We start from the raw sequence: 12,415 nt of genomic DNA, 5'->3' as shown, positions 1-12,415 counted from the left end.
TATTTAACTTATATTAAAAGAATTAAGTACTTTTAAATTTTATTTTTATATATTACTTAAATAAAATGAAAAGATTTAATTGTTGCATGTGATAACAAATTTTTTAAAATTATTTATTTATTTACAATATTAACTATTAAGTAAATTTATTCATTTTCTTATTTCTAATTTGATACTTAAAAGCACTTTCTGAATAGTTTAACCAAACACAAATTATTGCTCAAAAGTGATTTTCTGAGCGATGCCAAACACAACTTTTGAAAAAATACTTTTTTCAAAGCAATTTTGACCTCAAAATAAACTGATTTCTCACCAAAGATGCTATTAATCTGGTGCTTACTGCAGCTCATCCTCCAAAATCTGAATCCCCAAATGCTTCATGTTCTGTAAGTAGCAGTAGCGCTCTAACTGTTTATCCTACGGTCTGTAATGGAATTACCAAAATTTCTCAGTTAATAAAATTTACTACCAAATTGATACCAAAACCCTATCAATCTCCATAACCAAAATCTTTAATTTTATAGCTTCACACATATTTTAGATGAACACAAGCATGCAATCTCCATCTCTAGACGCTTCCAAATCCTTTAAGCTTCAACAACAACAATTCCAATTCCTAGGGTTTTGCACTTACCCTTCCACTATTTCACCTTCAATCCGCAAGCTAAATTCTCGCTATCCTTGCGTTTCCTGCAGTAGAAAATTCGATCGTAAGGAGAGAGTGAAAGTGAAGGGGAAGGAAAATGTGTGGAGCATTGACAACGAAATTGCGAGAGAAGGAGATAAGACGAGGACGAGGAGTAGGAGGAAAAGAGGTGGAAAAAGGATGAGAAATGTTACTAGGAAGAGTAAAGGTGAAAGAGTTATGGTCTCTGGTGCTATGTTAATGGAAGTCGAAACCGTTTTACAGACTCAGGTAACTTGTAACCTTTATATATGTGGATACAATGATGATATTTGAGTATGTTATGAGTAAGTTTAAGACTTCAGCTAGTTTAAGCATAATTGGTGATGACTGGTGAAATAGACTTGAATAGGGCTGAGTGGATGAAAACCGAACTGATACGGGATTTGAGGCATAGTTGATTATTTATTGTTTTTTTAACGGTAGTGTAGTCCTATAGAACGTACATTATTAAGGTGTATACAGAGTTTGAACTTTATGATTTTGAGTTCGGTATTCTACACAATTCATTTGATTTACTGGGTTCCAAATCACTTATTTGTACTTATGTCGTGAATGTTTTGACACATATATAGTGACTGAGCCAAAGCTACTATTACTTGGCTCATTCATAACTAGGCTAAACAAGTATGGGCTCATTGTAGTCCCTACCACTATTATGTTTACCTCTTCCTTCCTCTCTTTTCCCTCTCTTCCAACTCCTTTGTATTTTCCGTCACTATTCTCCTCCTTCATTAATACCCTTTATGACATTTGTAGGAACCCTTGCTTATGCTTCTCATGTTGAGGTGACAATTTGATTGAACTCTTCTCCATTTTTCACCACACCTGAGTTTGGTGAAATGCGTGCTCAGATGAGCATGTCCTGATGTATTTTGTATTGTGAGGATTTATTATAAATTGGCTAGTTTACGCTGGCTGTCAGCCTATCACACTCCTCTTCCTTTTTCCAGGCTTGAGATCAGCAATGTGAGCAAGATCACTCATAGTTATATATATATATTTTTTTCTGTTGGGCTGTACAATTTATAGTGATAAAGTTTTGATCGAACTATAAACGTGCAGTCAAGCTTTCAAAATTATGCTGAAAGAACATAGTATAGAACTTTTGAATATTAAGATGCAGCTTCTGTGCTTATTTTCTGTAAACTTGATACTTCAAGGCTTTCAAGTATCTTGAAGTTTAGAAAGGTTGAGCATAGCTTGAAATGAGGAACTGAACGTTCTGATATCAAACTTATTACTTTGGAGTTCTCATTTTGCCTGGAAAGGATACTTCACATCTACTTCCAATTGGCTACTATGTTGCGCGGTCTCTCCAAAATCTGTGTTGGATCCTCCAAAATTGCACTACTTTTGGAGGGTCCGACATGCAACATTGACATTTTCGAAGAGTCCGAGCAACATAGGTTGGCCCAAACTGATATTCATGTTGATGAACTCATGAAACTACAATCAAAATTATGTCTGTTAAACTTATCTTTTGTTTCATGTTCTCTTCCCAATTTCATTGATATACATTTTCATCTCAGGAACCTGTTATCCGACCTGCATGGAATACATTTGCTAGTAGTCTCAGTGGGATATGGAAGGGAGTCGGAGCTGTATTTTCTCCAATCACGGCAGAAATGGAACCTATTGAGATCGGCAACAAGAATGAACACCTCTTTGACTGCTATACTTCTTCTCGTGTTGAGGTAGTGCCATCTTCTTTTGCCAGTCAAAAATCTCAAATCCGTAGGAAAGTGAATTGGGTAACACTGAATCCTCATGGTGAAGTTCCAGAACCTAATGGAGGTGACGACAGAAGCATAGAGAAGCGCACAGGTGCAGATCTGTCTTTCCATATGCATGAAACACCTGATAGAAAATCAAGACATCAAAAACTGCCAAAATTTGAATCTTTTGACTTTGAGAAGAGTGATATTATGGAGGAAGATATTATGGGAATGGAACCTGGTCTTGTTTTCTTTGAGGTAAAGCTACTCTTTTGCTTATGACATTGGTTGTCTAATGTGTTGTTTATTGTGATGCCATTGAAGGTGATTATGGAATCTTGTGCTTTTGGTCAATTCCATACTAGTTCTTCAGTAAGGAGAGTTCAATAAAAGCTTTTATCTATTTGCAGGACGGCTCTTACTCAAGAGGTCCAGTTGATATTCCAGTTGGTGAACTTGATGAGTCTAAGTATTACATTTCGCCAACTTTTAAGTTTGAGCAAGTGAGTACCGCATGTCATCTTGGTTAACTTCGTATAGCATATGCTCTTAGGACTATGGTACCTAGTAACACAACAGGTAGAAAAGAAAAGGAATCAGAAAGTATTTTTAGTTCATCTAGAAAACATTGCCAAATGATGGATATGCTATATTGATGAACTAATATTTACATTTTATTTCTTTACTTAAATAAATGGACATGGAGGCACAATTTTCTCTTGCCAAGCATGTAGTTCATATTCGTTACTAGAAAAGGTATAATTTTTTCTTTGTGAAGCATGATCTGTAATTCTCTATGATGGTGAATGAAAGAATCCCCTTTAGCTGCTCATTATCAATCTTGAATACAATTGGAAATGCCATTGATTTACATTTGCAAACTAAACATCTAGAGTTTTATATGAAAGGCGTCCAATTGCATTTGTAACTATTAACTAAACATTGTTAAATTCTCTATATCTATTATACCTTGTATGCAGGTTTTCTCCAATCACCTCAATAATCATAAAGTGGCGTTTGGTTGGAAAAAATTGAAAATATGAGCTTCATACTCAGCTTTTTTTTTAACTTTCTTGAAGAAGTGTTTGTTTGAGCTGTTTTTGCCAAAAAATTTGACTTTTTTCTTTTGCCAGGTTTTGAAACTCAGTTTTTCATATATTTCAAAAACTGACGATTTAAAAAGCCGGTTGGAAATGTTAAAAAAGTTAACCTTTTCCAAAAGAACTCAAACAAACACTATGGAGAAATGGAAAAATAGAAAAATAGAGTTATCAAATTTTCAAAAAAACTTCATTGAATGTTGTCTTTTCAGTTCTGGATCATGTCCATATTATCTAGTTCCGGGAACAAGGACCTGGGTTTCAGAGATGGTTTTTAATTTAGGTATAGAGTGTCAAACAATTTTGTCAAGGCTCATGTAAGGTGTGTTTAAGTGCCGAAGTTATGTAAAACCCAAGTTAGGTGCTTCGTCTCGTTCAGTTGGCGTTTCGGAGCAAGCATTAAGACCTAAAGTTGTGCGTCTCATCACCTATGTGCTTTGTCTTAAACAGAAAGGAAAAATAAAAATAGTTGGAAAAGTGATACAAAGATTGTTAAAAAGTATGTCGTGAATGAATATCTGGCGATAAAGAATAGGAACAAAATTTTATATAAGAAAACTAGTGAAGAAGTCTGAAGTAAAAAATTAAACATGTTTATTTGCGTCCCAGTTAGAAATTTTTAAAAGTTTTTGAACTTGATTTAAATTATTTTAATTTTTTATATTTCACATAACTGTGATTATTCAATTCATTTTCCAGATAATTATTTTTATCATTATTTTCTTCCTGCATTGCATACATATTATTTTTTTTTTCATTATCGTCATTCTTTATTGAAAACCACGCTTTATGTGCTTTGCGATTAAAGAAGCCTTGGTATTTTCGTATACTCTTCACCTTTGACAACGTTGGCTTAAAGGCATGAAGGCAACTGCTAGCAGGGTCCATGTACTTCTTGACCAGTAGTGGCTTTCCAAAGACAGATTTTCTTTTTGCATCACTGTTATGCAGTAACCAACTAGTTGCTTGCAATATGCTCTCTTGAAGTTCAATCTAGGTAATGTAACTAGCTCTTAAAACCACACCCTCCATAAACTTCAACTGACCTCTTTAGCTGCTCTCTGATTTGATGAGTGGGCTCATTTCCGTAAGTGCTCTTTGATTTTAATTAACTTATGGAAGATCTATTACTACCATTGGCTGTCTAAACTTCATGCTCTCTCTCTCATTCTTTTTGGGGGGAGATGGGATTGAGGGAGATGCTTTTGATCTGCATTCTTGAAGTCAGCGCAACCTAAACAGCGCTTTAAACCAACTGGTATTGTCATAACCCGCCTTTAGGATGAGTGACTGAGTTCATTGGTGCCCTTAATTCAAAATTGGAAGCAACACTAGCACCGTTGCCTATCTAACTTCACGTTCTGTGTTTTTTTGTTAATTTTTTAAAATAAATTCTTTTGAATTTTTTTCTATTACCTAGGAGAAGGGGAAGGGGAAGGAGACAATGGAAATTGAACCCCAGATTTTGTGTGAAAGACTCTTATTAGCGCCACCAAAGTATAAGCCTTGGTGCTTCATGTTCTGTTGGTGCTTCATGTTCTGTTTGTAATTTTGATTTTGAGGGAGATATTAAAAGCATTCCTATATACTAGATTCCTTCTTAAGCGTTAAAATGTACAAAATCTCCTACTTTATCAGTTTCCATCAATGGCTTTGTCCTAGTGTACTATTTTTTCTTTTGGTATTATGTCTCTAGGAACGGAAAGTTACTTTGTCTCCTTTATTTCCTCATACAGTGTCTTGTCAAAGGTTGTCACAAGAGACTCCGCATAGTGCATACAATAGAGTTCAGTAATGGGGGTTCGGACATCCAAATATTGAGGGTTGCTGTATATGAAGAACAGTGGATTAGTCCTGCTAATCTATCTGATGAGAGGTATCTGTATCTTGTATTTGATTATATAGGTTATAATTCAGCCATGTCGATTCAAATTCTGCTGAATCCTATTTTATATTTCTGGACGTGGGTTAGGTTTATTCTCTTATGTATATATTTTATGGCTTATAATATAGAGGGCAACTATCCCTCTATTTCGGAATAATAAGCATTAAAACGAATAGCTGCAAAAAACAAGAGTTACAGAACATGACATGCTCTAGACTAACCCGGAATTATTTCCTCTTGTCTCCTTAGCAGACTTCAGCAATATATGAAGAACTTGTTTATTGCTTATTATTCCTTCCGTTCAATTTATATGACATACTTTCTTTATTTTGTAAAACAACAACAATATACCTAGTGTAATCCCACATAGTGGGGTCTGGGGAGGGTAGCGTGTACGCAGACTTTCCTTGTTTATCCATATTAAAAAGAATGACACATTTCTATATTTGAAAACATTAACTTATAAAATTTTGTAGCTTTACCCTTAATAAGACCCTTTTATAAAAAGGGCAGCCCGGTGCATGAAGCATCGGGCCTTCATGGAGGGTCCGGGGAAGGGCTGCACCCCAAGGAAGTGTAATGTAGGCAGCCTACTCTGACACAAGCATCAGTGGATCGAACCCTTGGCCTATAGGTCACACCGAGACAACTTTACCGTCGCTCCAAGACTCCACTTCTAATGAGATCCTTTTATAGCCATACAAATTGATAGCCACACAAAAACTTTTACCCTTTAAGCTTCCAAGACCCCTCAAATTTTTTTCTTTTCTTAAATTTCATGCCGAGTCAAACTACTTCACATAAATTGAAAAGGAGGGAGTAGTAGTTAATGGTACAGGAAAATGGAAATCCTGGTTAAAGCTATTTAATTCTGAGAATATAAGTTTTCTAGTAGGAGTAAAAAAAATTCTCTAATTGCGTTTCTGTTGGTGAGAGTGACAACACTGGCAGTAGCACTACTTGTTTAAAAGAAAAAAAAAATGGCAGTAGCAAACTAGCAATGAACTAATAGCTTGTTCTACTAAAATATTTGGAGGTTGTATTTTAATTTTCATATGTTTGTCATTTGATCATTTTCTATTTGATGTGAGAGGAGCTCTGGTTTATTGAGTTGCAATCTAGAAATGGAGTGATTAGACTTGTGATCATGACCCCGGTGATGAAATTAATTCAGAAATGGTAATGATGGTCTAATCGGTAGTTGATGAGTTGGCATGATTCACTGAATATTATTGTGAGTATGGTAGTGAGGTTGAGGGAGGGGATGAAATCAACTGGATGGTCTTGTATGACAATCTTATTATAAGAACAGATGTTTTGTAGTTCTCTGCAAAAGGTTGCAATAAGTGATATTTGTGGTAATCTATTGAAATCAGGCTATACTTGTTAGGAGACGTACTCATCTCCTTATAGGTCTGGTTAAACTTATTCTTCATATAGCTTCCTTCCTGTGTTTCCTTTCAACTGTGGGTGAAGACCTTTGTGTCTGTAATTGGAGATGTGCCCACTTATTGGTTAGTACATCTTAGGAAGCTTTAGTATTGACAACCCACGGTTATCACCAAGAGATGGTTTTCTTGGGAGTACTACCACTTTAGCGTCATATTTTCCTCGATGCAGAGCAAGAGTTCTTCTCTCTTTCTCTCTCTTATAAATTCTCTTGCCATTAACGAAGTTTTTGTAAGGAGTCCTACCCCTTTATTTCTTATTGCTCTCTTGACAATGTATAAAAGAGCAGTTTATTTGATGACATTGCGGAGATAAAGCCTGCATTTGACACTGTTCTACGTGTTTAATGCTATTCCTTCTGTACCATTTTATGTGACGCTTTTTCTTATTTATTTTGTTCCATAAAGAATGACACCTTTCTATACTTAGAGACGATTTGACTTTAAACTTTCCATTTTAACCTTAATAACATGATTCTATAGCCACAGAAATGTTATAGAATGTTCAAGACCATAGGTTACAAAAGTCTTTTCTTTCTTAAACTCCATGGTCAGTCAAGCATTTTCACATAAAATAAAATGAAGGTTGTATTAAATTTCTAATTATTTTTCTGGTGTGTCCCCTATAAATATTATAGTGACACAGAGCTGGACGTGAAGCTTTTTTCTCAAAGACGAAGACTCCAACCTTCTGAGCTGAGTGGATCCTGGAAGGTGTTTGAGATGAGTGCAACACCTATCTACAGTGAGGAGGACGCGACTGAAGATACGGACGACGTACCCTACGTGTACCTATGCACGGAAAACCTGAAGACGAGAAGCCTTCCAGAAAATCCAGTATACTTTGGAGAAGAAGAGATGTTAGACATGCAGGATGCAACTTTTCTTTGGCTTCCAGGAGGTGTCACGAGCTATGTTGATGTGAACAAAGATGGTATCCTCTGTATAGGAGTCGGGTGGTATTCGGACGAGGGCGTGAATCTTGTTATGGAAAGAGATTATGAAATGGATGGGAAACTCAAGGAGGTTCGATGGAAGTCTGAAATGAAGAGAAGGTGGACTAATCCACCACCCATGTAAATTCTCTTTAACCCCTTTCTCTTTCATTTGCTGTTTGATAAGCGTGCCTTAAGGTATGCCCTAGTTTCCAATCCATGTTGACACAACTGGAATTAAGTTTTATGCATTGAATTTGACTGTGCAAAAAATAAAAGAAAAAGTAAAAGCAACTTTATAGGACATAAGTAGCCTTAGTCGCTGTCTCACTGAAAATACTTGATTGGGAGTCCATTTCTCAACTATTATGTCCTTTAAAACTACAGTTTCAGTAGAGAGAGTGAAAACATATCGCGTTAGGAGCAGGAAAAAAGAGGATGTGGCAAACTAAAGTGAAAATTGTCTAGTAAGAAAGTGATTTAATTGGATTACCTATCGAATTAAACTGAATTATTTGAAAATAGTATTTAGGAAACTTTCTTCGAATTTAGCATGTCACCACAAAAACCTCTTACAGTAAATGTTTATGAGAATAAAATGAAGACTGAGGCTACATCAATAGCGCTTGGAGTCAGAAGTCTTTTACTCTTCTCAACCAAATAAAGCTCTTTTGCAAGGTTCACCTTCTTGGTTGTAACAAGATTTACGAATAATAATCAGGCCTTTTCAGCGACAATTGAGGACCAGTTGTTATCGACGTCACAACACAATATGTACTAGATAGAATGGCCTAACTTTCAACCACTCGTGGCAAAACGAGATTGAAAACGATATGAAGGTGATTGATTGATTCATCAATTTGCCTGACCTTATCAAGATTAATCTAAACTTATCGTTAATCTTGATTAGTTTATAGGTAGATATTTAATATACACACATGATAGTATATTTGGATTTTCTCTTAAAAGTTCAAGACAATGTTAATGTTTAAGGCCTTAAGCCAATCGTTGCGTGGCTCTTGTTTGAGGACAACTAGTCTCCCACACAGAGGATAAGAACTAACAGTATAATAATACTTGAAATAATAATTATTTGCGTTCAACTCAAGGAAGCCTCAAACTTATTATTGCAAATTTTTCCTCGTTTCATGTTCTTCATTCTATTACCCCTTTCCCCTCAACACTAGATAGAGAGTATACATGAATCTAAATCGAAGTTTTCTGGATCGCTAAATCAATTACTTTCAGCTCAAAACATGAATGCATATATATGCCAAAAAGAAAAGTATTCATATAATAAAATTACATTTATTTTGGACCCAATGACTCTTTAAGTTTTGAATTCATGCCTCTGCAAGAGAGATGGACCACAAAACTCTGGGGCGGAGGGAGAGTATAACTTACGGGTTCGGGCGAACTCAGTAGCTTTCGTTCAAATCATGTATTTGTCTTAAGAAATTCATTGAACATGTATAAATTATTAATTTAGAACTCAATAACTTAAAAGATTTAGAATCCCGAACCTATAAGTTTCAAATCCTGACTCCGCCTCTTACAAAACATACACTAATATATCTGTATGAAAGGGAAGCAGCAGCAAGGTTTCCGAAAAGGTTAACGGTTTCATTTATTCAGTCATGACCAGTGATTATTCTTCTACAGAGACGTACAACAAATCTTTAAAACAATGTTAATTATGACAAGCATTAGGAGGGTTTGATCTTTGATGTTTCCTATCTATATTTATCTTTTAAATATTCATAAACAAATGAGTATATCAATTCTTCTTTTATACTAATTAGGCGACATTTACTTTCACAAAGTGCGCCGTGTAGTTAGGACCTACCCTCTCTATTGGATCCCCAACAACCGAATTTTTTGGTTCTTGTTTAATTTCAATTTTTTTGGTATCCCAACCGATGTTGGGTACTCGCTTGAGATTTCGGCTAATTTGAATTTGTGCCGTGTGAGGCTAATTAAGGGAGAAAGTAATCCTTACTAAGATTTTTATATTTCCAAGGCTCGAAACAGAAATATTTAGTGAAGGATAAATAATACTATCCATTCCGCCACAAATTGTGGTGGTGATTCCAATTCTAGTTAAACCACCTTTTTACCCTTATTATGATGAGTTATCCATGGACAAATAACCATTCCACTCTACAAAGGTTAGTTTGAATTTGATATACTAACATCTTATCCTGTTATCAAAAACCTTAGACTATTATTTTAGCATTTCAGTTTAAAAAAGAACAATTAAAAATTTTCTTCGCCAAAAAGTAACCAAGAAAATGAAAAGTGACAAACCACAGCAAAAGATCAAACTTGCTGTATCATTTTATTTTATTTTATGGTAATATGCTATACCAATTTAATTCAACTTAACAAATAGTTATAAACTTTTCACGACTTAATAGCATGTATTGGATATTTTGTAAAACATGTCTTTTTCTCTTTCAAACTTTTTCTTGTTCGTTTGCCTAGTGGTAAAGACTAAAGACAGTACTAAAGTCTAAAGTCATTTCACCAGTAAGCATTAGAAACTGCAATAGAATGAAAAGATACACATAAAACAAATTGATGCTACTAAAAGGCCACTTTCGACCATCTATCAAGAGAATCTCTTTTAGTTATCTGCATTTGATTTGCTTGAGTTGAGTACAGGAGCAACGGTATGGACTAATTAATTGTTGGATCCAGATCTAGAATAGGGAAGCGTGATTCCTAACCCGCAAATTATAAATTAATCATTTCTATGTGCGATATGAATTATAATTTTATAGTCAACACAATATGTCAATATTTTTTGGGATCCCAACCGATATTCGTACTCACTTGAGGTTGTGGTTAATTTGAATTTGTACTGCTAAACAAGGGGAAAGCAATCCTTACTAAGAGTTTTTCATTACTAAGACCCGAAACCAAAATCTCTAGTGAAGGGTAAAAGAATACTATCCATTCCACCGCAAGCAGTATTGATAATTCCAAATCTGGTTAAACCATCTTTTTACCCTTATTACGATGAGTTATCCATGGACAAATAACCATTCCACTCTACAAAGGTTAGTTTGAATTTGATACACTAGCATTTTATCCCGTTATCAAAAGCCTTAGGCTATGATTTTAATATTTTAGTTTAAAAAAGCATAATTGAAATTTTTCCTTCGTCAAAGTAACCAAGAAAATAAGAAGTGACAAAACTATAGCAAAAGATCAAACTTGCTGTATCATTTTATTTTATTTTTTACTAATATGCTATATCATTTTAATCCAACTTAACAAATAGTTATAAACTTTTCACAACTTGATAGCATGTATTGGATATTTTGTAAAATTTGTCCTTTTCTCTTTCAAACTTTTTCTTGTTCATTTGCTTAGTGGTAAAGACAGTACTAAAGTCATTTTGCCGGTAAGCATTATAACAGGGGGGATCTACTATAAAACGTATATATGGATAGAGTGGCACCCAAAAGTCACAAAGTGGAAGTGAGTGTCATTGGTTCAACCTTTCCTTTGAAGGCTTTCTTTGGCTTCATGAATGCAAGTTCGATTCTTTGTTGGAGCAACTCTTTGATTTTTCATTTTTTCTACTTATTAAGATTTCCTTTATTTTCAATTGAGCCCTAGGGCCTCACCTCGTTTCCTTTTTTCCCCCAGCTATTTCCCTCATTTTCTTCCTTTTATTACTTGCTAAGTCTTTCTTCTTCATTTTTTTAACTTTCAGTCCTCATTTTATTTTTTATCATTATACCTTACTTTATGAACAATTATTTTCTATAGGCAATTTGAATTGATTTTAATTAGCATATAATTTTTTTTATTTTTAATGAAACGATATTAATTTATATATTGGAATATAATTTGAGCAATATCTTCTATTGGGTTTTGAAAGAAAATTAAATGGCTTGATTGATAATTGTTTTGAGTTGAATATCATAGGTTGAATATTGAAGGTTTTTCTTTGAAAATAATTGTCATATAACTCAACAATTAAGATGGAAAAATAAACAAAGAACAATACAAGTAAATTAATCTAGTTAAACAAAGAATATATAGTGTAGTTAAGCCACTCTTTAAGCAAATATTTATATTGGAGGCGCTCTTTCATGAAATATTATTTTTCTTTTGCATTTTTATTTAGAATGTGTTTAAATTAAGCGTTAAAAATTTGAACTAAAATCAAACTTATTTGCTTTGTGAATGAAAGACCTATTCAAATTAACCAAAAATTAAGCGAACTGACCAATTATTTCTAATCTGTCTTTGTAGCTAGCTACTGACATGTATAATGTATGCATAACATGGTGACACCCGCAACCTTCGAATCCTGGATCTGCCTCTGCATTAGAAAGTGAAAAAGAATGAAAATATATACATAAAACACGTTGATGCTACTAAAAGGCCACTTTTGACCAATCTATCAATTAGAGAATCCCTTTTAGTTATCTGCATTTGATTTGCTTGAGTTGAGTATCGGAGCAAATATGTATGGACTAATTAATTGTTAGATCCAGATCTAAAATCGGGAAGCGTGATTCCTATCCCGCAAATTTTAAATTAATTATTTTTATTTTACATAAGAACACGACTTAAGCATTTCTATGTACGATATAAATTCTAATTTTATAGTATAAGCCATTATCG

General features: G+C 34.3%; 1 protein-coding gene across 1 annotated transcript; it reads left to right on the top strand.

The window, feature by feature from the left end:
- The first annotated feature begins 355 nt into the window (after positions 1-355).
- On the top strand, positions 356-8,080 carry LOC104116481 (uncharacterized). Its single transcript, XM_009627344.4, has 5 exons — positions 356-916; positions 2,218-2,661; positions 2,814-2,906; positions 5,240-5,379; positions 7,475-8,080. The coding sequence occupies exons 1-5, from the start codon at positions 542-544 to the stop codon at positions 7,914-7,916; spliced, it is 1,494 nt and encodes a 497-aa protein (XP_009625639.1). The 5' UTR covers positions 356-541; the 3' UTR covers positions 7,917-8,080.
- Positions 8,081-12,415: the final 4,335 nt, after the last annotated feature.

Source organism: Nicotiana tomentosiformis, chromosome 8 (genome assembly GCF_000390325.3).
Source record: "Nicotiana tomentosiformis chromosome 8, ASM39032v3, whole genome shotgun sequence".
NCBI lineage: Eukaryota > Viridiplantae > Streptophyta > Magnoliopsida > Solanales > Solanaceae > Nicotiana > Nicotiana tomentosiformis.
Note: the sequence above shows the minus strand (reverse complement) of the source record. Positions and strands in the feature narration are given on the sequence as shown.